The sequence below is a fragment of the Bison bison genome, unplaced genomic scaffold, assembly GCF_000754665.1.
Source record: "Bison bison bison isolate TAMUID 2011002044 unplaced genomic scaffold, Bison_UMD1.0 scf7180017864530, whole genome shotgun sequence".
Taxonomy (NCBI): Eukaryota; Metazoa; Chordata; class Mammalia; order Artiodactyla; family Bovidae; genus Bison; species Bison bison.
The window spans coordinates 13,426,405-13,453,348 of NW_011495080.1; the positions used below are offsets into that span (position 1 = coordinate 13,426,405).

General features: G+C 38.5%; 1 protein-coding gene across 1 annotated transcript in view; it reads left to right on the top strand.

Annotated features, from left to right (window-relative positions):
• The first annotated feature begins 1,686 nt into the window (after positions 1-1,686).
• IQUB (IQ motif and ubiquitin domain containing) overlaps positions 1,687-26,944 on the top strand; it is a 79,550-nt gene continuing 54,292 nt past the window's right edge. Inside the window, exons 1-6 of the mRNA XM_010831740.1 lie at positions 1,687-1,773; positions 8,271-8,683; positions 12,164-12,298; positions 16,643-16,804; positions 16,891-17,063; positions 17,266-17,421. Coding sequence (XP_010830042.1) covers positions 8,275-8,683; positions 12,164-12,298; positions 16,643-16,804; positions 16,891-17,063; positions 17,266-17,421 — 1,035 coding nt within the window. The 5' untranslated portion in view covers positions 1,687-1,773; positions 8,271-8,274. The remainder of the gene's footprint in view (positions 1,774-8,270; positions 8,684-12,163; positions 12,299-16,642; positions 16,805-16,890; positions 17,064-17,265; positions 17,422-26,944) is intronic.

Below are 26,944 nucleotides of genomic sequence, written 5' to 3' on the forward strand. Positions count from 1 at the left end.
CTATTTGGAACCAGTCTGTTGTTCCATGTCCAGTTATACAGGTTTCTCAAGAGGCAGGTCAGGTGGTCTGGTATTCCCATCTCTTGAAGAATTTTCCACAATTTATTGTGATCCACACAGTCAAAAGCTTTAGCATAGTCAATAAAGCAGAAATAGATGTTTTTCTGGAACTCTGTTGCTTTTCCAGTGGATGTTGGCAATTTGATCTCTGGTTCCTCTGCCTTTTCTAAAACCAGCTTGAATGTCTGAAAGTTCACAGTTCACCTATTGCTGAAGCCTGGCTTGGAGAATTTTAAGCATTACTTTACTAGCGTGTAAGATGAGCGCAGTTGTGTAGTAGTTTTAGCATTCTTTGGCATTGCCTTTCTTTGGGATTGGAATGAAAACTGACCTTTTCCAGTCCTGTGGCCACTGCTGAGTTTTCCAAATTTGCTGGCATATTGAGTGCAGCACTTTCACAGCATCATCATTTAGGATTTGAAATAGCTCAACTGGAATTCCATCACCTCCACTAGCTTTGTTCATAGTGATGCTTCCTAAGGCCCACTTGACTTCACAAACCAGGATGTCTGGCTCTAGGTGAGTGATCACACCATTATGATTATCTGGGTCATATGTAATCTTACATCCTTTTAAAATATAAACAGTGTTATGTCAAAGGCAGCATAGAATAGTGGTTTAAAATGGAGGTTGTGCTGTCAGACTGCTTGGGTTTATTTCTGGCTCCTCTAGCAAACATCTCTGGGCCTTAGTTTCCTTCTTAGAAAAAGGAAGCTGATTGCAGTTCTTCCTTAATAAAATCTTTGTAAAAATTAAATTAGAAGTATAGGTAAAGTATTTAGCAACAAATAACACAATAAATGCTAGCTATTATGAAGCACATGAGGTATTTTTTGCTAAATTTACATTAGAAATAAAATTGATCCTTTCCCTCGATGATATGTGCTTCTTTAAAAACCTATAAGTTCAATTGAAGGAATTTATAGTGATAGAAAATAATTCTTTTATAATCCAGTGATTAACAATAGCTTTGCTTCTTCAGACTTAAAAGAGGAATTATTTAATAGCGCCTATCTCCCTTTTGTCTTTGGCTGCCAGGGAAGCAAGAGCCAAGTTCCAAGTTTAACAAAAGCAAGTAGGCACCTGCTATTGTACCTGCCTAGGTCTTCACTTCATTTCATAGTTATATTTCCTCTAACCTTGATTTTTCATAAAGGGCAGATTGATGTCAGTATTTGTTTTGGAGAATCGTGCCATATCACAAGTATGAAAAGACATCTAAGAGAGTGGTTACTGTCAGAACCAGTTTAGTATCTAGGTAATGCTGCTGCTGTTGTCACTTCAGTCGTGTCCGACTCTGTGCGACCCCATAGATGGCAGCCCATCAGGCTCCTCCGTCCCTGGGATTCTCCAGGCAAGAACACTGGAGTGGGTTGCCATTTCCTTCTCCAACACATTAAAGTATGAGTAGGTAACAAACCCCTTCGCTCCCTCACCCCGCCCCTCCCTCGGCCTCAGTCCCTCTCTCCGCCCCTTCTCTCCCTGGCTCCACCCCTCCTCCCTGTCTCCGCCCCTCCTCCCTGTCTTCCCCCAAACCCCCACCCTTCCAGCGCGGGCACCGCCTCTTCTCGCGGGAACTGTGTCCTAGTGGGAGGGGGTGGTACCAGGACCGTTGCTAGGAAACGGCCGGTAACAGAATTCGGCAGATGTGGACTCTGCTTTCTAGGAGCCGGGGGAACCGCTTCCACTCGAGTAACTGCGTTTGTTGGTCAGGTAGGAGGATAGGTTCTGGCTGCCCTCTACTGGCCCGATCCCTAGACCAACTCTGAGCGGGTGGCTAAGGCGCCGGACTCTGAGGGCTCTGTGAGGGGTGAAGCAGACTGGGCCATGGGGACTGGCCAGTCCGGAATGTTCCACCTTTGCCTAAAAAACTGTGCAAAGCATCCCATCACTTGGTTCCTTTTCTGGCTCCGGATCTATAATTTGGGAATGGAAGTAGCAGCATTAGTCTAGGAGGTTACCTCACCTCCAACCCCAAGTGCTTATCATGGTTAATAATAGAGAAGCAAGACGTGTGTGCAACCCAGGTTTCGTATTACAAACCGTTTAGCCATCTTTGTGGCCATTTACAGTTTTTAGTAAGTAGAGTGCTTCCAGACGGAGAAGGCAATGGCACCCCACTCCAGTACTCTTGCCTGGAAAATCCCATGGACGGAGGAGCCTGGTAGGCTGCAGTCCCTGGGGTAGCTAAGAGTCGGATACGACTGAGGGACTTCACTTTCACTTTTGACTTTCATGCATTGGAGAAGGAAATGGCAACCCACTCCAGTACTCTTGCCTGGAGAATCCCAGGGACGGGGGAGCCTGGTGGGTTGCCGTCTATGGGGTCGCACAGAGTCGGACACGACTGAAGCGACTTAGCAGCAGCAGCAGCAGCAGCAGCGCTTCCAGACTCTCCTCTTTCACTTCTCTCCATCTAAGGTCTTTGCTGCACCTCTTAAAAAATTTAAAAACGCAACAAGGCTATGTGGTAGAAGGTTATGACCAACCTAGATAGCATATTCAAAAGCAGAGACGTTACTTTGCCAACAAAGGTCCATCTAGTCAAGGCTATGGTTTTTCCAGTAGTCATGTATGGATGTGAGAGTTGGACTGTGAAGAAAGCTGAGCGCCGAAGAATTGATGCTTTTGAACTGTGGTGTTGGAGAAAAGTCTTGAGAGTCCCTTGGACTGCAAGGAGATCCAACCTGTCCATTCTAAAGGAGATCAGTCCTGGGTGTTCTTTGGAAGGAGTGATGTTATGGCTGAAACTCCAGTACTTTGGCCACCTCATGCGAAGAGTTGACTCTTTGGAAAAGTCTCTGATGCTGGGAGGGATTGGGGGCAGGAGGAAAAGGGGACGACGGAGGATGAGATGGCTGGATGGCATCACCAACTAGATGGACGTGGATTTGGGTGAACTCTGGGAGTTGGTGATGAACAGGGAGGCCTGGCGTGCTGCAATTCATGGAGTCGCAAAGAGTCGGACATGACTGAGCGACTGAATTGAACTGAACTGAAAGCTGGATCCTTGTCTTACTACTTAAGCTTAGATATAGCAACGAAATATACATTGTAGGTGAAAGGGGAACGTTTTTGTATGCAGTCAGAGTATTTTTTCTTTTTAAACAGTTTTTAAAAGATGATAACATTTACGCTTGAATACATAATAATACAGTAAAGAAAAAGTTCAAACAGTAAAGAGAATGATTAAAAGTTTAAACAGTAAAGAGAATGAACAGTGAAAATCTGCCTTCCACCCATGTTCCCCAACTCCCTGCCCTCCAGTTCACCTTCCAGAGTGTTCTGAGCATATACAAATATGTAGTTGTGTCTGTAACATTGTATATAGTGGCATGTGCTTTTGTTGGAAGTCATTGAAAGGACATGACCGGGGGTTTACTCACTACCCAAGTGGGCAGTTGGAGACTCTTTCCCCCTCCAGTCCTTGGAATGTACCTTCCCCCATTGCTCCTCAATAAGGGATGTGTTACTGAGACCAACGAAAGTGTATACTATGGCTGAACCCAGTTAAGGTCTCATAAACTCTTAGAATTTTGGCGGTGGATGTTGAGATTTACTCTCTTTAGGCTGTCCAAGTCAATCCTCTTTGTAAGTTTCCTTGCTACTTAACAGTCTGAAGTGGCCTTCCTCTTTCTTCAGTTATCCTTACCTGCTGTGTACCGGGCTCACTTTCTACTTTACCCAGAGAATTCTAGAGCTTTCGAACCAAGAGCTTTGTTTTTTCCACCTGAGGGAACCATACAGTAAGTAGCCCTTAGAACTGGCTTCTTAATTTAGCATAATTCACTGGAGAGTCACCCATGTTGTTGTATCAGTGGTTTATTCCTTTTTATTGATGGGGTATATTCCATTTTATGAATGCATCATAGTACGTTTATTCATTCCTCAGCTAAGGAATGTTTGTATTGTTTCCTGTCTTTGGTGATTAAAAATAAAACCTTTAATAACTTTTGTGTTGGGGCTTCCTTGGTGCCTCAGGGGTAAAGAATCGGCCTCAATGCAGGAGCTGCTGGAGATGAGAGTTCAGCTGATCCTGGGGTGGAGAAGATCCTCTGGAGGAGGGCATGGCAACCCACTCCAGTATTTTTGCCTGGAGAATCCCATGGACAGAGGAGCCTGGCAGGCTACAGTCCATGGGGTCGCAAAGAATCGGACACGACTGAGCACGCACGCATATGGACATTTTGAGTGATTGTAGTTTTTCATTCCACGTGAGTAAAGGATACAGAATTGCTGGGTCATATGATTAATATGTGTTTAATTTTACAAGAAAGCTGACGGTTACCTCAAATGCTATATCCATTTTCATTTTCACTATCAAGATACAAGAGTTTTCCACTCATATTTATACTCACTGGTTATTGTTGGGCTGAAATTATTTTTGGAATAATTTGGAATCTCATTGTGTTTTGAAGTTTCATTTCTCCACTGACTAATGATATGGAGCATCTTTTCATGTGGTTGTCCTTGGGGTCAGGATTAGAGTGAGGAAACTGAGGCAATTAGATTGAAAATTTTAGGTGGCATTTATTCTCAGGCACAAAAATACATATAGGGCAGAGCAGATGCCTCATTTGTCTCAGTCTTGTCCTGGCCCTGCTTCTTTGTGTTTTTGTGTATATTCTTTGGTGACTGATCTGTTTAAATCTTTTATTCATTTTTTTCCACTGGTTTTTTTTTTTTTTCCTTACTATTGAGTTTTGAGAATTCTGTATTTATTCTGGATCATGCTCGTGGTTAGTCGCTTAGTCATGTCCAACTCTTTGTGACTCCATGGACTGTGTCTCCTCTGTCCATGGAATTTCCCAGGCAAGAATGCTAGAGTGGGTAGCCATTCCCTTCTCCAGGGGATCTTCCTGACCTAGTGCGTGTCTCCTGCACTGCAGGTGGATTCTTTACCATCTGAGCCACGAGGGATGCCCCCATATATTCTGGATATGAGTCTTTTATGAAATATGAGTTTTGCAAAAAATTACATCTGAGTATATGGTTTGACTTGATTCTTCTAGTTGTCTTTTTTGAATAGCAGAAGTTATTGATTTGTTACTATTGCCATTTAGAAGATGCCATATTGGCCATTTTTTGTAGGGAGAATGACCCACCAGATAGAAAGCATTACCTCAGATTCTCCAAAAAGGGCAAATAATTATGTTGCTAGGAGTTAAGCCTTCTTTATGCTGCTTTCTTTCTAATCAGGGAACTAAACTTTGTTATAGGAGGAAAAAAAAAAAAAATCCAAAGGAAGATTTTGTGTGTGTATGGGTGACAGCCTAAAGAGTTTTCTTAAACTTCTTAAAAACTTGTTCAACTTTGTTTCATTTCATTTTTTTCCTCCTTAATTTTCTGGAATTTTAAAACTTTATTTCAGTTCGTTTATTGGTTCTTGAAATTTAACTATGCATATTTAATTTAACAGTATCTAGGATTAAGACTATCATATCTCAATTTTGTAAACAGTATAAGGAATTGATAATAGTTTATTCTCATCTTTCCCTTCCCAGTTACCTGTTATTATTGTCTCATATTTTAATTTTCGGCTATTTTTATTTTGTGTTGACAGTATTTACTTGGGCTTTCCTGGTGGCTCAGACGGTAAAGCGTCTGCCTGCAATTCGGGAGACACGGGTTCGATGCCTGGGTCTAGAAGATCCCCTGGAGAAGGAAATGGCAATCCACTCCAGCACTCTTGCCTGGAAAATCCCATGGACGGAGGAGCCTGGTAGGCTACAGTCCACTGGTCGCAAAGAGTCGGACACGACTGAGCGACTTCTCTTTCACCCATAGTAGTGGTGAAGTCAACCAGTCGTGTCTGACTCTTTGTGACCCGTGCACTGTAGCCTACCAGGCTCCTCCGTCCATGGGAATTTTCAGGCAAGAATGCTGGAGTGGATTACCATTTCCTTCATCCAGAGAATCTTCCCGACCCAGGGATCGAACCGGGATCTCCCTTATTGGGGGCAGACGCTTTAACTTCCGAGCCACCGGGGAAGCCCGGGTTTACCCATGGGTTTATGATTTATTTGTTTGCCTTTCCTTCTTGCACTTCAGACTTACACTTGGCCCGTTTTACTCCTCCTCAAGCATATCCTGTAAAAGTTCCTTTGCAGCAGATATCTTGGTGATAACTTGCTTGTAATGTTTCTGTTTTTCTCCTTTAAAGGTAGTTTTGCTGGGTGTACAGTTCTGGGTTGGTATTTTCCTTCTTTTAATTAGTCCATTATTGCCTTGACTTCTATTTTTCTGATGAGAAATTTGTAATGATTTCATTTTTCTATCCTTTTCATTAATGCTGCCAGATTAATATGACTCAAGAAGAAGATGATATGTCCTCTATCACTGTTTTTCAGATCTTGTCTTTGTTATTCTGTAATTTAGTTATAACACATAACTATATACATAATTATGGCAATGTTATATAACATTGCTATGAATTATTTCTATTTATCTTGTTAGGTATATTTTTATATTGTGCTTCCTGGACCTGTAGATTCATATTTTTAATTAGTTTAAAAATTTTTTCGGCCATTAGCTTTTAAAATATTTTCTTTCTTTGTTTTCTTCTAGGACTCCAATTTGCCATATGCCAGATCAGGGGCTGGCAGACTTTTTCTGAAAAGGGCTTCACAGGCCACAGGCAGTCTCTGTTTTACACTCTTTTTTGTTTTTTATTTTAATAGTACAAAGCTATTCTTAGCTCAAAGCAAGATATTAATAAATGCTTAGAAATATATGCTAGACTTTGTTTCTTTCTTTTTTTCATGGCCCTTAATCTCTCATATTTTTCATATCATATCTCTTTGCAATATTCTACATAAAATCTTTTCATTTATCTTTCAGTTTACTGATTCTCTCTTCAGCTTTAATGCCGTATTCATTAAATTCAACAAGTATACATTTTTATTCTAGGTATTCTTTTGTTTTTTTAATTTTTCTTTAAAAAAATTTTTCTCTGCATAAGGATCTATGTTTAAAGTAGGAGTTCCAAACACAGCTTTCCCATCTCACTACTGTTTCAAGTTGTAATCTTCCCTGTGCTGCTGCCACAGCAATCAGCCTCAAGTCCACCTTCCCATCCCTTCTTCCTGGCAGTGTCTGTAGGCAGGCTCCTGGCCACCCTGGGGCCTCAGTGCTCAGCTCCTGCCTCTGAAGCCTGGCTCTGGGAGGCTCTGGCCCACCCTGGCCCAACCTTCTGTATACTGTCACACTGACTCTCAAGCCAAAGCCCTTGGTGGCTGTGGCTAAGGCCTTAGTGAGCTCCAAGATCAACCCACATTTGTTTGTTGATGTGTGTTTTGTGGGCAGAGGTCACTGGACACCTCTGCTAGAGTTTGTGAGAGCAAAGCTGTATAGAGTGTGTGTGTGTGTGTTAGTCGCTCAGTTGTGTCCAATTCTTTGCGACCCCATGGTCTGTCCATGGAATTCTCTAGGCAGGAATACTGGAGTGGGTTACCATTCCCTTCTCCAAGGGTCTTCCCAACCCAGGGATCGAACCCAGGTCTCCCGCATTGCAGGCAGATTCCTTACCATATGAGCTACCAGGGAAGCCCAGTGTATACTTTCCAGCATATAGTTGATATGGAGATAACAGGTTTCTTGATGCTTCTATTCAATTGTAAGGCAGAAGCATAAATCCTATGTTAGTTTTGTGTTAACAACAACAACAAAAAAATGTTATAGAGACCTCACTGGTGATCCAGTGGCAGAGACTCTATGCCCCCAGTGCACAGGGCCTGGGTCTGATGCCTGGTCGGGGACCTAGATCCTGCATGCTACAACTAAGAGTTCGAATGCCACAGCTAAAAGATCCCACATGCCACAACTAAGACCCAGTGCTGCCAAATAAATAAATGAATATTTTAGAAAAAGTTACTGAAAAAAATTTTCACAAGAATTGATTGGTCATTGAATAAGAGATGACAGTATATTTTAGAATGTTTTAAAATTATTTTCTTCACAGAAGATTTCTCTCACATTTATTGTGTTTTGAGGTTCTCTTTTTGGTATACATTTTTACTTTCTGTGGTGTTTTAATTAAAAATTCACCAATGTTTTTTACCTAATGCCATTACTAAGAGAATATTTAAATATATAATGAGCCACATTGTAGTATATTATAAGCATTACTGTATACCAGCAATTAATTTTATATTTGGTGTAGAAGTTTTGTGTGTAGTGAATATATTTATTTATTTATTTTTTCAATTCAGGACAATGTCTGACCAGGAGGAAGAAGCTGATTCTCAGAATGCTGTTGACTCATCAGAAGAAAGAGAGGATGCTCTGGGGTCTATCAATATTCCAGTTCCCTTGGAAGAGGTTCTGGAGTCAGATCGAACTGAAGACTATGGATCTGAACTAGATCCATCTAGTGGAGGCCGTGGAAAACGTGTTGACCTGAGTGACCAGAGCGTTTCAAGCCTGGAACTGAATGATGTCGGGCAACTCATGGACGACGTTATGACAGCTAAACAAGCTGAAGATGGTGGAGGCTCTCTAGCGAAATCTGGGAGTGCAGTGCAGTCAGCCAGACCATATTCAGAAGCGTCTCTGACATTTATGGAAAAAGTAAAGGCTGTGAAGGAATCTCTGAGAATATCAACGAAAGATTCTTTAGCAACAGGTATTACCTAGGGAAGACAGACTATTTTTTTTTTGCCTTGATTTTTGATTTTGTTTTTTGCTTGTTGACTTATTTTATACTTGATATTACTTTCCCAATCCCATATCCTATTCTGTGGCTGAGCCACACGAATCTTTTGTGTGAAGCTTCTCCTCTATGCTGCAGTATTTACTTTCCTTAAATAAAGGAAAATCAATAAATTCTAAAGTAATCGTTAATCTGTTTTTCCCAAATAAAATAGATTCTTTAAATGTTTAGGGAGAAATTTTTGAGTATAATTGTAATTCTTTCGTGTGCCATTTTGGAATTCATTCTACATAGCTAGCAACAGGTGGGATGGGAACTTGACACCGTATTTTTCTAGTTTCTTCTATAGTGCTCATTCCATATATCTTGTTGCTCTTATGTATTTCCATATTTCTTAGTGTTAACTTTATATTCAGCTTCAGAAAAGTCATTGTTGTATTTCATTATGGATTAATATTAAAGACATAATGTTGATGGCATGGCATTTAGAAGTTATTACTACATTGCTGGTAGCAAAGCAGAAGGGGAGCAGCAAGAAGGTGGGTTACACAGAGAATTCTACTTGGGTGGTAAAACTGACATCTCCTTCTCCTCATTGTTCATAAGTTTTGAGAAAGTTTCCATCCATAGAGTGGAGAATATGGGTCATCACTTAACACTAACAGCAGCTTAGTCTGGCTGGTAAAATGTGGCTCCCAGGGAAGTATTAGCTCTTGGGTGGTGTATCCCTCAAGTAAAGAATATAAAGGAGGAGGAGGAGAAAGTAATCAAGCTCATTTATACCTAATTGATGCTGTTATCCCCCAATTTCATTATTTGGTATAAATTTGGGCATCATTTTTTGATATTTCTTCAATTATGATTATAGTTTATAACAAACACATGGTGCTTTAAAGAAGTGGTCTTGGTCCTGTACTTTCTGAGGCTCATAGATTCCTGAACACAGTTTCCCTTCCCAAAGCTTAGGAAATCACTGCCATGAAAAGTTTCGGTTCAGTTCAGTTCAGTTCAGTTCAGTCCCCCAGTCGTGTCTGACTCTTTGCGACCCCATGAGTCACAGCATGCCAGGCTTCCCTGTCCATCACCATCTCCCGGAATTCACTCAAACACTTCCATCGAGTTGGTGATGCCATCCAGCCATCTCATCGTCTGTCGTCCCCTCTTCCTCCTGCCCCCAATCCCTCCCAGCATCAGAGTCTTTTCCAATGGGTCAACTCTTCGCTTCAGGTGGCCAAAGTACTGGAGTTTCAGCTTTAGCATCATTCCTTCCAAAGAACACCCAGGGCTGATCTCCTTTAAAATGGACTGGTTGGATCTCCTCGCAGTCCATGGGACTCTCAAGAGTTTTCTCCAACACCACAGTTCAAAAGCATCAATTCTTCGGCACTCAGCTTTCTTCACAGTCCAACTCTCACATCCATACATGACCACTGGAAAAACCATAGCCTTGACTAGACGTACCTTAATTGGCAAAGTAATGTCTCTGCTTTTAAATATGCTATCTAGGTTGGTCACAACTTTTCTTCCAACGAGTAAACATCTTTTAATTTTATGGCTGCAGTCACCATCTGCAGTGATTTTGGAGCCCCCCAAAATAAAGTCTGACACTGTTTCCACTGTATCCCCATCTATTTCCCATGAAGTGATGGGACCAGATGCCATGATCTTTGTTTTCTGAATGTTGAGCTTTAAGCCAACTTTTTCACTCTCCTCTTTCACTTTCATCAAGAGGCTCTTTAGTTCCTCTTGACTTTCTGCCATAAGGGTGGTGTCATCTGCATATCTGAGGTTATTGTTATTTCTCCTGGCAATCTTGATTCCAGCTTGTGCTTCTTCCAGCCCAGCGTTTCTCATGATGTACTCTGCATATCAGTTAAATAAGCAGGGTGACAATGTACAGCCTTGACATACTCCTTTTCCTATTTGGAACCAGTCTGTTGTTCCATGTCCAGTTCTAACTGTTGCTTCCTGACCTGCCTATAGGTTTCTCAAGAGGCAGGTCAGGTGATGTGGTATTCCTATCTCTTTCAGAATTTTCCACAGTTGATTGTGATCCACACAGTCAAAGGCTTTGGCATAGTCAATAAAGCGGAAATAGATGTTTTTCTGGAACTCTCTTGCTTTTTCGATGATCTGGCAGATGTTGGCAATTTGATCTCTGGTTCCTTTGCCTTTTCTAAAACCAGCTTGAACATCTAGAAATAAAAGTTTAACATATATTAATTGTAGAACTTTGAACCCAGGAAACAATTAAAATAGCCTTCTGATAATTTAACATCTGTAAGAGTGTTCTTGAGAAAGAGCTGTGAAAATAAGCTTAAAGAACCTTAGCATCAACAATACCTTGATACATTTCATGCTAGTATTACAGATAAATGTCTCACAGACCTTTATGAGAACTGTCATGTCAGGCATCTAGAAATATACAAAACTGTTTTGGTTTGAAATGTGTACTCTTCATTCCATCTTACTTATTACATCTTCCCTATTAACACATAAAGTTTGTAGATGTAAAAATAAACAGTTTACATCATAATAATTTCTGTACTTTATTTCCTTCCTATATTTTGTGAACAGATAATCATTTTATAGTAACAATTTTTCTCAATTTTTGACACGTAAGTAGCTTGATTTTTATTTGAGTCAGAAGTAAACCACATAATGTCTATTTTTTTGTGACAAGTAGATTTGTGCATAGTTATTCCAGATATTTATAATAAACAGTGATTTTCTGTTTTGCATTCTGCCAGCTACAGACATAGATCAATTATGGAAAGAAGAATGGACTTAGATGATCTTTTGTCATTGCAAGGTCAAAGAACATTTTCTCTGAAAATTTCCCTATTGGTTTTTCTTAACTTCATGAATACGCATTGATTTCCTGATGCCTGTTATCAGTATGTAATCAAAGCATGTACATTTCTAAGTTCAGGTCTCAGGTTCTCCCTTTGTAATACCACACAAAAACGCTTGATTTTTCTGAGATATTCTCTATGTTGATATCTGAATAATATGTACCAGATATTGGGAATCTTTAAAAATCTTAAATGATTTTAAAAGAATCTTTAAAAGCATTTTAGTCTCATTTCCTATTTCTCATGGTATTCTGGGTGAGGAGGTAATCTCAAACATGCACAGATCCTCATAGTAGGCAGTGGAAGAGAGAGCTGAACTTTGAGCTGGAGCTGCGGGAGCAGGCATTGACCAGTGATGCTATTTCTTGAGATAATGGATTGATTTTCAAAGCAAAAACGTTGCAAATGAATGTTTGTCACTTCTCCTCCTAGAAAATGAAAACTAACTCTTATCGTGGAGGCATGATGGGAGACATGCGGAAGCAACTTGCATTCCTTTGATAACAAATTGTCCCATAATTCTCTATCTGCGTGTATACTATATGATGCTGACCCTTGCATTTAACTACTACTCTTTCTTTTCTCTTTTTATCTACAGTAAAAGTCATACTTCTTCCTGTGGGCCAGGAAATTGTAATTCCCTTTAAAGTTGACACTGTTCTAAGATGCCTGAAGGATCATTTTTCACCCCTGCTAGGTGTCCCAGCTTTTGTCCTGCAGATAAGATGTGCAGGTAAGCTTGGAGGCTAATAAAACTTACAAAGACTTCTTTAGTCTTAACATGTAAATAAGCAAGATCTTTGATTTGTAAAACTAAATATCTCGATGTTTACTGTTTGAACATTATACTGCTGTTATATACATTCTTTCAGTCAATGAATTATTACTGAGGACAAAGTTCTAAATACTTTGCTAAGAACCAAAGATAGAAAGAAACATGAAATAAAATCCCTATTTTCAAGTTGCTCGTAGACTAGGAAGGAAGAAGACGTATGCAGTGGTTACTACACAAATGTAGTTTTGCATTTGTTTTAATGTGCAGATGTTTTAATGGAGATGTGCTCAAAAAAATCTGTGAGAACAAGGAAGAAAAAAACTGGGAGATTCTAGAAAGCTTCATCTAATTACAGTGATAATACTTGTGTTAAGTCCAAAAGAGGTGAGAAAACCTGGGTCTTTGAGGAAATGGTAAGAAGTTTAGAGGTACTAGAAGTAAATTATTTTTGGAGAGTAGGAGGAAATGAGGTTAGAAAAATAAATGATGAATGAGCATGTATAGAAAGAGAAGAGGACTGAAAATGGTTTATCTATCAGTCTTCTGTACATTAAGGTCAATTTAGGTTCTGATGATGTTCAAATTTATTTATATTTTGTGGGCAATATGGAGTACCACGCCTTATATTAGCCTTGTATCATGACAGGCTGTAGTCTTAATAACTGTGATAGAATTAAACAGACTGGCAAAGCTCAGTAAATGTTTCTGTAGATTATGCCTATACAGATCATGACATTTTGTTTTTTTAAAAGTTTTCATATTAACTTAAAAGATGCCACAAAGTTTCTAGGGCAAAAATAAGAACATTTTTTGGGGGAAATTCTAAGTGCTAAATAGTAATAAGCCATACCTATTAAGTTTTTCCTCCTTGCCAAATCAGAGAAATTTCAAGATTATTTTTAGAAAACTATTATAATGAATGTGCTCCAATAGTAAGATGTCAGTGTATTCAAACAACTGGTTATCAAAGTTTGACAGAGGAAACAAAGCTAAAATTTAAATGGTTACTGTAACGATGAAACTGATGAAGATGATATTGATGATGATAGCTAATTTAATGAGCTTTGCATCACAATAAACTGTGGAAAATTCTGAAAGAGATGGGAATACCAGACCACCTGACCTGCCTCTTGAGAAACCTGTATGCAGGTCAGGAAGCAGCTGTTAGAACTGGACATGGAACACAGACTGGTTCCAAATAGGAAAAGGAGTACGTCAAGGCTGTATATTGTCACCCTGCTTATTTAACTTATATGCAGAGTACATCATGAGAAACTCTGGGCTGGAGGAAGCACAAGCTGGAATCAAGATTGCCAGGAGAAATATCAATAACCTCAGATATGCAGATGACACCACCCTTATGGCAGAAAGTGAAGAAGAACTAAAGAGCCTCTTGATGAAAGTGAAAGAGGAGAGTGAAAAAGTTGGCTTAAAACTCAACATTCTGAAAACTAAGATCATGGCATCCAGTCCCATCACTTCGTGGCAAATAGACGGGGAAACAGTGGACACAGTGGCTGACTTTATTTTTCTGGGCTCCAAAATCACTGCAGATGGTGATTGCAGTCATGAAATTAAAAGACGCTTACTCCTTGGAAAGAAAGTTATGACCAACCTACACAGCATATTAAAAAGCAGAGACATTACTTTGTCAACAAAGGTCCGTCTAGTCAAGGCTATGGTTTTTCCAGTGGTCATGTATGGATGGGAGAGTTGGACTATAAAGAAAGCTGAGCGCCGAAGAATTGATGCTTTTGAACTATGGTGTAGGAGAAGACTCTTGAGAGTCCCTTGGACTGCAAGGAGATCCAACCATTCCATCCTAAAGAAAATCAGTCCTGAATATTCATTGGAAGGACTGATGCTGAAGCTGAAACTCCAATACTTTGGCCACCTGATGCAAAGAGCTGCCTCATTTGAAAAGACTGTGATGCTGGAAAAGATTGGGGGCAGGAGGAGAAGGGGATGACAGAGGATGAGATGGTTGGATGGCATCATCAACTCAATGGACATGGGTTTGGATGGACTCTGGGAGTTGGTGATGGACAGGAAAGCCTGGCCTGTTGTGGTTCATGGGGTTGGGAAGAGTCGGACACGACTTAGCGACTTCACTTTCACTTTTCACTTTCATGCATTGGAGAAGGAAATGGCAACCTACTCCAGTGTTCTTGCCTAGAGAATCCCAGGGACGAGGGAGCCTGGTGGGCTGCCATCTATGGGGTCGCACAGAGTCGGACACGACTAAAGTGACTTAGCAGCAGCAGCAGCATGTGCTAGTCCTTTTACAAAATGTTCTATCTACATTATCACACTATCATTCAATCTACACAACAATCCCTTGAGGTAGATGTTACTGTTAACTTTTTGAAGGGAGATGGAAGCTAAAGCTTAAGGAACTTGTACAAATTCCCACAGCTTATGAATGTCAGAGTCTGAACTTAATTTGTAGGCATGATTCCAAAAAGGGAATTTGGAACTGCTTGGCATTAACTATAAGGTGAAATTCAAAACTGGAGAAGAGTGTTTTGAGACTGGAGTAGCTGGCCAGTGGTACCTAAGGATCTCTTTCTTTGCATTTCATGACCTTTCGTCTTTATGTGTAAGTACCATGCATCACTGGGCTTTCCTGGTGGCTTAGATGGTAAAGAATCTGCCTACAATGCGGGACACCAGGCTTCGATCCCCGGGTTAGGAAAATCCTTGGAGGAGGTCATGACAACCCACTCCAGTATTCTTGCCTGAAGAGTCCTCATAGACAGAGCAGTCTGGTGGGCGTCTATTGGGTCGCAAAGAGTAAGACGTGACTGAGCAATTAAGCTCAGCATAGCACTGCACATCGCCACTGGATAACAGACTTATGCCAGCAGCAATAAAAAAAGAGCTTGATTCTGTGCCAACCATACTCTAAGATAGGTACTTTCTTCTAGTACTAGAACTGAAGTTCAGGTTTGGTGGGGCTAAGCCTATTCTAGAAACAATGAGAAGAATGAAGAGAGCTCTGTATTAGTTTGAAGAGGATTCTCTATTAATTTTCTATGGCTGTTGTATCAATTGACAAAATTATTGGCTTAAAGCAACACATTAATTTTGGTTACAGTTCTGGGGTCCAAATATCCTAAATCAATTTCGCTTGGATAAAGTCAAGGTGTCAGCAGTGATTTTCTCTCTCTGGAGGTTCTGGGGAGAATCTGTTTCCTTGCCTTTTCCATCTTCTAGAGTTGTACTTCTTGCATTCTTGAGTTTCCTCATTTTCAAACCCGGCAGCACAGCATATTTAAATCTCTCTCTACTGGTCGTATCATCATCTCAGGATAATCTACCCTTCATAGATTCTGGGAATTAGTACATGGGTATATTTTAGGGCCATTATTCAACCTATCACAAAATCCCTATAATGTTAATTTTATTAAATTAAGAATTTAAGGTGAAATTGAAACTCAAAAATTTTTGAATGTGCTTTCTTGAACATAGCTAAAATAGACTAGTGGTATCTGACATATTTCTAAGAATGAGTAAAACAGCCCTTTGCTATGTTAAATTCCTAATTGTAATTTAGGATGAACATACATTGGAAAGATATAGATTCTGTCATTATACAAAGCAGCAGCCAGTAACATTGTATGTATTTCTGTATACCTTAAAATATAGAAATAAATTTACAGTGAATTTATGAACTAAACCAGTGGATTGAAGGTATAAGTTCAAGCAATAAACATAAAAATAAAGTGATCACGTACCCCCTTTTTTCAGCAAGAAACAGGCTTAGCTCCACCTTGGCATGAATTAATTTATATGAATTTCTGATAATAGAAACAGAAAAGAAGGGATTCTTTAGACTCTGAGTGTATACTTTTCTGCATTCAAGAGAAGGGTGTATATTAAACTAATCAGGCTTTCCCTGATATGGATATGATCCATGCTTAATGTATAACACATTGTGATTCTTTTTAGAGAATCATTGCTTAGAATATGATTTTTCTCATATTATAGAATGCGTTTTTAATTTTTAAATGTTTATAGTTGCATGGTTATTGTATATTTGTATTTCTGATGATTTGAGAGTTGTAATTTTACTTTCCTTTTAATGCTGAATTCTTGGTCAGGAATACCACCTTAATTTTTTCCATTGCGGAGTTTTCCATGCTAACAATACAGCAAGAGATGGAGATCATCAATATTTTTATTTGGTAATTAAACAATATACATTCATATAGGCACCTTTGATGTTTAACATTCCTTAAAATGAGTACATATAATTGTTTCTTTATCATAATATTTCTTATAATTTTATCTCATTTTTAGGAACAGTTCTTAAAAATCATGAGACGCTACTACAACATGGAATTAAGCCCCAGGATGTTGTGCAAGTGGAAATGTTTTCTTTACATCCAGATCTATACCCAGTCAGAAGAATAGCTAGACCAGCTGAAGCCTCTCAGATCATAACAGTCAGAGTACAAACTGGTTTGTCATTTGATATCTTTTAGATAAATAATTTTAGAGTCTGTTTGTAGTTGAACTTCCATTTAAACTTGGTTTTATCTCCTCAGGCATTGATCAGTACCAGGAAGTAGCTGTTGAGATGATAAAATCTGATTTTCACAAACCATTTCTTGGTGGATTCAGACATAAAATAACAGGAATAGAATATCACAATGCTGGAACACAAACTGTACCTAAAAAGATTCCTGAAAAACCGAATGCATTTTGTAGGGATACGCAGGTAATTGTTTTATTTTTCCATATAGATTTTTGAAGCTGCAGAATCAGCACAGGTTATATTGTGTAGCTCTCTAAAATTAAAATCTTCTAAGGAATTATATGGTGATTAAAATAATGAAAAATAGTACATTAAATATGTACAAAATATGCTCTTTACTCAATTTATGTGTAGTGTATACTTAATTTTTTTGTTTTTATTTTAGACAGTTTTTCAGAAAGGAAGGCTCCAGCAAACTACAAATACAACGTCCACACAGATGACTAAAATTGGTGTGTATGTTTCAAATATTACTGATAAGCTGGTAAAACCAGGAAAATATGTCTCAGCAGCAGAATACCATGCTAAGAGATTACAGGCGGTAAGGTAACTTGTTAAAAGGGAAATACTAAAAAGTAAATTTATAAGCCAATTGTTCTTTGTGTGTCTCTGTGTGTATTTCCCTAAGCACACTTGCTTACGGAACTCACATGAGTGTTGTTGTTGTTCAAGAAAAAATTATTCTAAACACTTTGTGAACGATGGTAAGCAGACGATTCAAAAGGGAATACTACAATGGAGTTTTGAAATAGGGAAGAGAGATTAAGCTCAACTTTGAATGCAATAAGGAAAAGGGGGAAAATATAATCAAGGAACAGGGTAGGAGGGGGTCAGTGAATGGAAAATTACAAAGAGAAAACATCTGGGGTATGGGGGAATCCTGGCTAAACCAGTCTAACAGCGTTTGTGGTAAAGGCAGGCCAGAGTGATTAGTCAATTAAGGGTAATCAGATGTCAAAGGTGGGATTTCTGGTTAAACTGATTTAGTTGGTACCTGTGTGCATACTAAGTTGCTTCATTGTGTCTGACTCTTCTGAGACCCTGTGGACTGTAGCTTGCCAGGCTCTTCTGTCCAAGGGATTCTTCAGGCAAGAATACTGGAGTGGGTTGTCATGCCCTCCTCCAGGGGAATCTTCCTGACCTAGGGATCCAACTCACATATCTTATGTGTCCTGCATTGGCAGGCGGGTTCTTTACCACTAGCGCCACCTGGGAAGCCCAATTTAGCTGGGCTCTTTCTAAAACTGGACAATTCATTGATGAATAGAGAAGCCCAAAAGTCAAGGCCTAGCTGGAAAAAAAGCTCAAAGGAACTTAATTAGAATTAGATCAAGAAGAGAAAGTTTGTCAGTGTGTGTGTGTGTGTGTGTGTGTGTGTGTGTGTGTGTACGTGCACGCTAACTTGCTTCAGTCTTGTCCTACTCTTTATGACCCTATGGACTATAGCCTGCCAGGCTTCTCTGTCCATAGGATTCTCCAGGCAAGAATACTGGAGTGGGTTGATCCACAATACTGGCTCCTCCTGTCTTCCCAACCTAGGGATTGAACTCCCGTCTTAAAACCACCTGTGTTGGAGAGTGTTTTTTTTTTTTTTTTTTTTCTTACCACTAGCGCCGCCTGGAAAGTCCAGTGTGAGTTAAGTTTTATTGCTACTAAAAAGCAGTCATTGTCTCCAGTCACACCCCGAGATAAGGAACCAGAATCCTAAATGTTCCTAATCCTTCCCTTTCCTTTGGTAAATCCCTTTTCTTTTTATTAGCTTTGTCCTCTCTGTCCCTTGGCTTCAATCTTCTGTCCTTTGGCCTGAACCCTCTGACATTTGAATCACTTATATGGAACTTTCCAAACTAATAGATCAATTGGATATTAAAATCAATTTTATCTGATATTAATAAAGTCACTCCATCACTTTTATATTATTGTTTATATAATCTGTTTTTCTTTTTTTATCCTTTTGCATTCAATCTATTTGAGGCTTTGAATATAGAGTATATTTCTTTTAGAGAGCATATAATTGGATCATGTTTCTTTATCCAATCTGATAATCTCTGCCTTTTGATTGGACTGTTTAATAAATTTATATTTATAATGTGACTATTGATAAGACTAGAGTATATCAGCTATTTGTTTTCTATATGCTGTGTGGCTGTCTGGTTCTCCTGTTCATTTAGTGCCTTCTTTTATGTTAAATAAGTGTTTTATAGTACCATCTTAATCCTTTTTTTTTAAATTAAAATTTTCATTTTCCATACAATGTGTACTTTTTAAAAAAGTGTACAATTCAGTGATTAAAAATTTTTTTTTTTACTATGGAAATAGAGTTATGCAACCATTACCACATCAATTTTAGAATATTCTCATCATCCTGGAGAACTTCCCTGGTGAGTCAGTGGTTAAGAATCCACCTGCCAATGCAGGAGACGCGACTTTGATCCATGGGTTGGGAACATCCCCAGGAGAAGGAAATGGCAACCCACTCCAGTATTCTTGCCTGGAGAATCCCATGAACAGAGGAGACTGGTGGGCTATAGTCCATGGGGTTGCAAAAGAGTCAGACACAACTTAGTGACTAAACAACTCATCATTCCAGAAAGAAAGACCGCATCTAACAGTAGCCAGACCCTGTTTCCCTAGTCCTTTCTGCTTTAGACAACCACTCATATACTCTCTGCCTCTGTTGATTTGCCCATTCTGGATATTTCATATGCATGTAATCATACAATGTATAGTCTCCGTGTTGCAACACGTATAGCTCAGATGGTAAAGAATCTGCCTGCAATACAGGAGACCCGGGTTCGATCCTGGGTCAGGAAAATCCCCTGGAGAAGGAAATGGCAATCCACTCCCGTATTCTTGCCATGGATAGAGGAGCCTGGTGGGCTACAGTCCATGGGGTCGCAAAGATTCAGACATGACTAGCGACTAACACACGCACATGATATATACCCAATTGTATATACCTACTGTAGGTAGGTCAATATATATACACCACATTTTGTTTATCCATTTTTCAGTTGATGGACATTTGATTTTTTTCCACCTGTTGGCTATTAGGAATAAAACTGCTATAATCATTCACATAAAAATTTTTATACGGATATGTATTTTCATTTCTCTTGGGTATATGGCTAGGAATGTAACTGCTAGATCAAATGGTAATTTCCTGTAACTTTTTGAGGAACTTCTAGGCTGTTTTCCAAAGCAGTTTCACCGTATTTATGTCCCACCATCAGTGTGTAAGGATTCCAATTTCTCCATATCCTTATCAATACTTTTGGATTATTGCCATCCTAGTGAGTTTGAAGTGGTATCTCATTGTGGTTTTGATTTGCATATGCTGTGGCTAATGATACAGAATATATTTCATGTACTTATAAACAACTTGCATATATACTTTTAGGAGAAATGTATATTCAGATACTTTGCCCAATTTTAATGAAGTTTTTTTCATTACTGCTTTATTGTTTAAGAATTTTAAAAAATCATTTGCTAAGTGGTTGCTCCAAGTGTAATTTAGGCATTAGAATATATATCTCGTTTTATAGCAACATACTTCATATTAATACTAACTGAAATTCAATACAAATTGAAACTTTGCTTCAATAGAACTCTGTTTATCCCTTCTTTTGGCTATCTGTGCTATCATCATACAAACATGTATGTTCTTTGTATGTTCTAAGTCTTATAATTCCTTTTATAATTATTGTTTTTATGCAGTTGACTTTTATTTTTTAAGTTTTAAATGTATATATTTGTTTAAACATGCTTATTAAAAATAAGAAAAGCAAATAGCAATCACCTACATCTCGCTTGAGTTAAAATTAATATTTCATATAATTTTCTTTCAGTTTGAAGACTTTCCTCTATATTTAAGTACCCTGGTTTAGTTGATGGTATCCTAAAGGTCTCTGAGTCTCTTTTACTTTATCTTTTCCCCCTTTTCTTCAGAGTGGATAATTTCTAATGATTTATTATTAAATTCATTCTTTCTTTTGCCAGTTAAACTCTGCTGTTGAGCATGTTTTTTTGTGTTTTCATTTCAGTTGTTTTACTGTCAAACCCCAAATTTCTACTTGTTTTTTTTTTTCCTGTGTCTTTATTGATATTCCCTGACAATATATTTTAAACAAAAATTTATTCATATCTGACTCTAACCCTGAACGTAGTCAATACGGTATTTTCCTTCTGTTTTTCCAAATGGCATTGCATGATAAGTTGTGTCCGACTCTTTGCAGCCCTATGAACGGTAGCCTGCCAGGCTCCTTTATCCATGGAATTCTCCAGGCAAGAATATTCCTGACCCAGGGGTCAAACCTGCATCTCATGTCTCCTGCAATGGTAGGCATGTTCTTTACCACTTGTGCCACCTGGGAAGCCCTGCAAATGGCATTAATCATTTTAAAAAAAAGCAGAAAATTTCTCACTCAGATTTTTCTTTTTCTTACTTTCCATTGGGAGATAATTATGCATAGAATTTTAAAGAAGTTTCTTGTACACATAGCATTATATCATAAACATTTCTCTACCTTTTCTTTTTTATTATAAATGATTTAATGGCATTATATTATGCCACAATATAAACAGTATAATTACTTTGTTTTGTAGGACATGTAGACATGTTTTAATGCTCTATAAATTGTAGTGTGCATTTAAAAATACTTAGAGATGTTAGAAGTTGAATTAGTAGGAGAAAAATGATGACTTTTTAAAAGTCTTAAGATATTTCCAGTGTTTTTCAGAAATATTGTACCAAATTATATGACCAGAAACCATTCCGTGCTGACTTCATAGTGAAGTGAAGTGAAGTTGCTCAGTTGTGTCCGACTCTTTGCGACCCCATGGAGGAGTCTATAACACTCCTCCATCCATGGGATTTTCCAGGCAAGGGTACTGGAGTACCCTTCATAGTAGCACATAACATTAAAAATTTTTTGTCTCCTTATAGATATTACAATATTACATATGTTTTTATATTTTATCTCAACCTATCAATCATACTTACTTTATGATGTCTTTATTGTAAAATTTATTATTAATAATATTCCCTTTTATGGTTTTGCATTTTATATATTGTTACAGAAGGCTGTATCACCCAATAGTCATAAATATAACTTTGTTTTAAAGTTTGTATTTGTGTACACACAAATTTGTGTATCTGTATTTTTAAAAACTGACATCTTTACCCTATTAAACATTTGGAATTTCAGTTAAACGTGACATATGAAGCAGATACATTTTATCTGTGTTACCTCCTAGCATCATTTTGCTTCAGTAGAAAGAATTCAAAGCAGTGATTTTGTTTTTTGTGTGACAAGAAACCTGGATCTAGACTGCTGTTCTAGCCCAATTAGCCCAGGACCTTGAGAGATGAGCCTTTACTGGTGTCTGTTGACTCACTGCACTGAGGGAGACTGCTCACCAGGGGGACCACGGGGCTAACTTTGTAGCTGACTTTATCAGTGCCTGAAGTTATTTCAGCCTGAATAATTTTTATTTTTTCAGTCGAAACTAATTCTCACAAAAGGAGAAGATGGAGCTATTATAGAGTTTTGGGGAGGAATGACGTTTTGGTGAAATTTAAGTGATACAGTATTTTGATATACTGTTTTGGTATAAAACAAAGTTGTGTGTAGATGGATCAACGTCAGGTCTGGACTGAGACATGGACCAGAGTCCTGTTGCTTTCGTAACAAAGTTAGGAGGGAGATATGGAATGTTGTTTCTTCTCTGAAGTTCAGCACGTTGGTTGTGAATCAAGGCTGCTTCTTTCTGTCAAAATAATGTAGATCCCCCAGGCAAGAGTGGAACGTTTCATCCTTAGTGATCTAATTTCAGACAAAGTTTGTGATAGATTATGATTTTAGGAAACAAAGTTTCTCAGAATAAGAAAATCATAGTCACTCAAAGAAGGGGTTTGTTATGACATTTTATAGCTGCAGAGTGTCCTTGGGAGAAATATTATTTCCTATTAACTTTGTAGCTGACTTTACTCGTGTTTGGTATTTGAGCTCGATATATTCTTATTTTCTCAGTCTGAACTAATTATTAATTTTTGGCTGTACGAGGCCTGGCTGGTGGCTCTGTGATGTCATTAGGAACCTGAACTCCGGTTACCTTTCCAATCCATTAATCCTATTATTGCTTCCCAGACAGCACAGTGGTAAAAAATCCGCCTGCCAATGTAGGAGATGCAAGAGACGTGGGTTTGATCCCTGGGTTGGGAAGGTCCTCTGGAGTAGGAAATGGCAACCTGTTCAAGTATTCTTGCCTGGAAGATTCCATGGACAGAGGAGCTTGGAGGCCCCAGTCCATGGGGTCACAAAGAGTCAGACACAATAGAATGCATGCGCATGTGTGCACACGCACGCACACACACACACACACACACACACCTTATTATCATGAGCTTGTCACTATTGTGATGATAAAATGATTTATCAACCTTCAGCATAATGTCTGCATCTGCAAGAAGAAGGGAAAAGTCATGGAGCATGTCTCATGGAGGCCATTCAGCAATTTCCCCGGAAAGCCAGTGATTCAAGTTATAGCTCATTGGCCTGAACTGGGTCATGTGACTGTCCATGTTGGGAGTATGTGATAATTACATTTTTAAAGATGTATGTTGTTGCTCCCGAGTAAGATTGAGGTTTATATGGAAATAGGAGAGAAAAGCTGTTAGGTTTTCTCTACGGGTTTTCACTCCAACACTTTTCAGACTCCGATAAAGTGATATTAAAGGAATAAGAAAATTATAAACATACAGGAACAAAGAATATATGAGAAGAGAGAACAGTAAATGTCAGTCGATTTTTTAAAGTTATATAAAGCAGATGGAGAAGTGTTAACTTGACTTACTTGAGCAGAGAAAGTGAAAATCTAAATGCCTGCCAAGGGGATGGCATCAAAAACCAAATTAATTTGTCCCATAGAATCTTGAAAGTGAATTGGAGGTTCTGTGCAAGAGAGAATTGAGATGTGAGCTGTAGACAGAGGGATTGGTTAAAAGCCAGTGTAAGGAGTAAATTTCCATTTAATAAATTCTACCATCTTGATTGATTCCTTTCTATTTTTTGTCATGTTTATTTTATTCTTGAACTTCTAATACTAAGCTAAATGCTTAGTATTTATTTTAAATCTTTCTTGTTGTGAATAAGATTATATTATGTGTGACTACTGATATTTCTCTAGTCATTCCTTCCATTTATATCATTTTGCTTTTTATTTATTTATTTTTGTTTGCTTATTACCTTTTTTGATTTGACTTAGTGACTTAGTTTACTAACTTTTTTGATTTGACTAAACTTTTCATGTTTTTGTTCTTTAATAGTTTAGAAGTAGATACTTTGTTTCTATTTTTTTAGTGGCTATTCATAAAATTTTTTAATGCACTTAAAATTTTTATGAAAAGTGAAAGTGTTGGTCGCTCAGTCGTGTCTAACTCTTTGCAACCCCATGGACCGTAGCCTGCCTGGGTCCTCTGTCCATGGAATTCTCCAGGCAAGAATACTGGAGTGGATAGCCATTCCCTTCTCCACTGGATCTTTCCAACACAGGATCAAACCCAGGTCTCCTGCATTACAGGCAGATTCTTTACTATCTGAGCCACCAGGGAAGCCCTGATTTTTTATACCAAATGCATACTTAATTGGGCTGTATATTTTTTTCCATGAATAAGTCAAGGACCCTAGCTGGCTTTTTTTCATTTCTTTATCCTCCTCCTTCACTCTTCCCATTCAGTGAGGGTTGATATTGGAATTACAATTATATATATCATTATAATTTACTATATAATTATGACTTCAGATTATTCTTATATATTTACATTGTTATTATATATAATTTTTTCAAATAATAAAGGTTATAGCTTAAAACTTTTTTGAAAGTTTTTGTTCACTTCTTTAATTTTTCATCTTCAACTTATTGTTCTTCTTAGTGCATAATCTCTAGTAATTATTTCAGAGATTATTATGCATTTGAGGTGAACCATGTAAGTCCTATTGAATTAACCTCATTTTGGGTTTTAGTTTGAGCGGGTATAGTAGGTTAGATTCAAACTTATTTTCAGAATTATTTTCTTTTATACCTTTGTAGCAGTTTTTGATTAAAACAGGTACAAAGATAATGTATCTGATGGAAATGGGATTCTCAGTTCTTTGTTTCCTCTTTGTGGAAGCTTTTAGGATTTTAATCTGTAGGCCTCCCCAATGGCTCAGTGGGTAAAGTATTTGCCTGTGATGCAGGAGACACAGGTTTGATTCCTGGGTTAGGAAGAACCCCCGGAAAAGGAAATGGCAATCCATTCCAGTATTCTTGCCTGAAGAATCCCATGGACAGAGGAACTTGGCGGGCTACAGTCTATGGGGTTGCAAAGATTTGAATATAACTGAATGAGCACGAAGTAATCTTATTGCGATGTGCTTTTGATCTGGTGATGATTCCTTTCTGTCTGGGTCTTTCTTTAGTTTGGTGAAATGTTCTTCTATTATATTTTGAACTGTTTCTCTAATCCAACTTTCCTTGTTCTGTCTGAAACTTGTATCAGACATATTTTGGAACGTCTGCATTTATCTTCCATGTTTCTCAATTTTCCTCCATTCTTTCTAATTTTTGCAGTCTTTCACCCTGTGTTCTAAAAGATTTTCTTGCCTAAGTTTCTTGCTTACTGATTCCCTCTTAGACTCCACATATTCTGCAGATTAGCAGAATAAACTTCTATTAATAGTTATTGGCTGATACTCATTCTTCTCATTGTAGTAAATCTTTAGCTGGGCACGAGACTAGAACAGGCTTCCCATTTGAAGCTAATGATAAAGAATCCACCTGCCAGTGTAGGAGACACAAGATAGGCGGATTCAGTTGCTGGGTTGGGAAGATCCCCTGGAGGAGGAAATGGCAACCCACTCCAGTATTCTTTCCTGGAGAATCCCATGGACAGAGGAGCCTGGCAGGCTGTAGTCCATGGGGTCACAAAGAATTGGACACGACTGAGCACAGCACAGCACAGCACAGCACAAAGAGGCCATAACATTGAAAACTACATTTTACAACCTCTTTTCTATGTTGATGAGGCCTGGGGAAAGAAATGGGAGTGGAAATGATGTGTGCCCCTTCTGGATACTGCTGTTGAAGTGATTGGGTTGCAGTTCTTTTGTCTTTTCCCCCTTTCGACAGGCTAGAAGATGATGATAAGTTGACCAACCCCTAAGATATTCAAGGAGGAAGCCACCTGTAATATTAACACAGAGCTTCCTACTGGCCCTAAACCGTTTGCCAATCCAGGCCCAATCCCTAGATTATCACATGAGAAGGGAAAAGCTGTTTAAACAACTGGGTCTTAGTATTTTTAATAAGTTCAATAAGTTTAACAGCCCCCAACCTGAACTCACTATACTGATTTTTTTTTTTTAATTTCAAAAAATAAACTTTGGTCACAGTTTTTTGTTGCTCCTTTTTGTTGATTCAATGGCCTTTCCTTTCCCTCTGAAAATGTTAACTCTGTCTAGTCTGGTCTTGTTTTTTGTTTCATTTTACTCTTTAAGAATGGTTCTTAACCTTTAGCAGGCATCAGAACATCTGGAAAATGTGTGAATATACAGAATCCATGCCTACCCCAGAGTTTCCAATTCAGTAACTCTGGGGTGGGGCCCGAGAATTTTTTTTTCTAACAATTTTCCAGTTTCTGCTGCTGCTGGTACTCTGGTCACCATACTTTGAGAACCTTCGTTTTAGTGATTCTCTTGCACACAAATGTAATTTCTTCTACATTAAATGAAGAACCTTTTATTTTGTTGTTTCCTTTCAAATCTTTGTCTATTCTTGGAGGTGTACTACAGAGTATTTGAAATTCCTGATGTCCAGTGTGTTATAACATATTTCTTTACTGTAGCCTAACTAACCCCAGTGGGTTTAGGGGATTGGCAAGGCTTAATTCTGGAAGGCATCTAGTTTTCTGGAGAGGAGGCTTGTATTCATCCTGGGTGTCACCAGCCTTCTGGGACCCTAACCACTCTTGTGTATGCTGGTCACTTGGTCGTGTTCAACTCTTCACAACCACGTGGACTGTA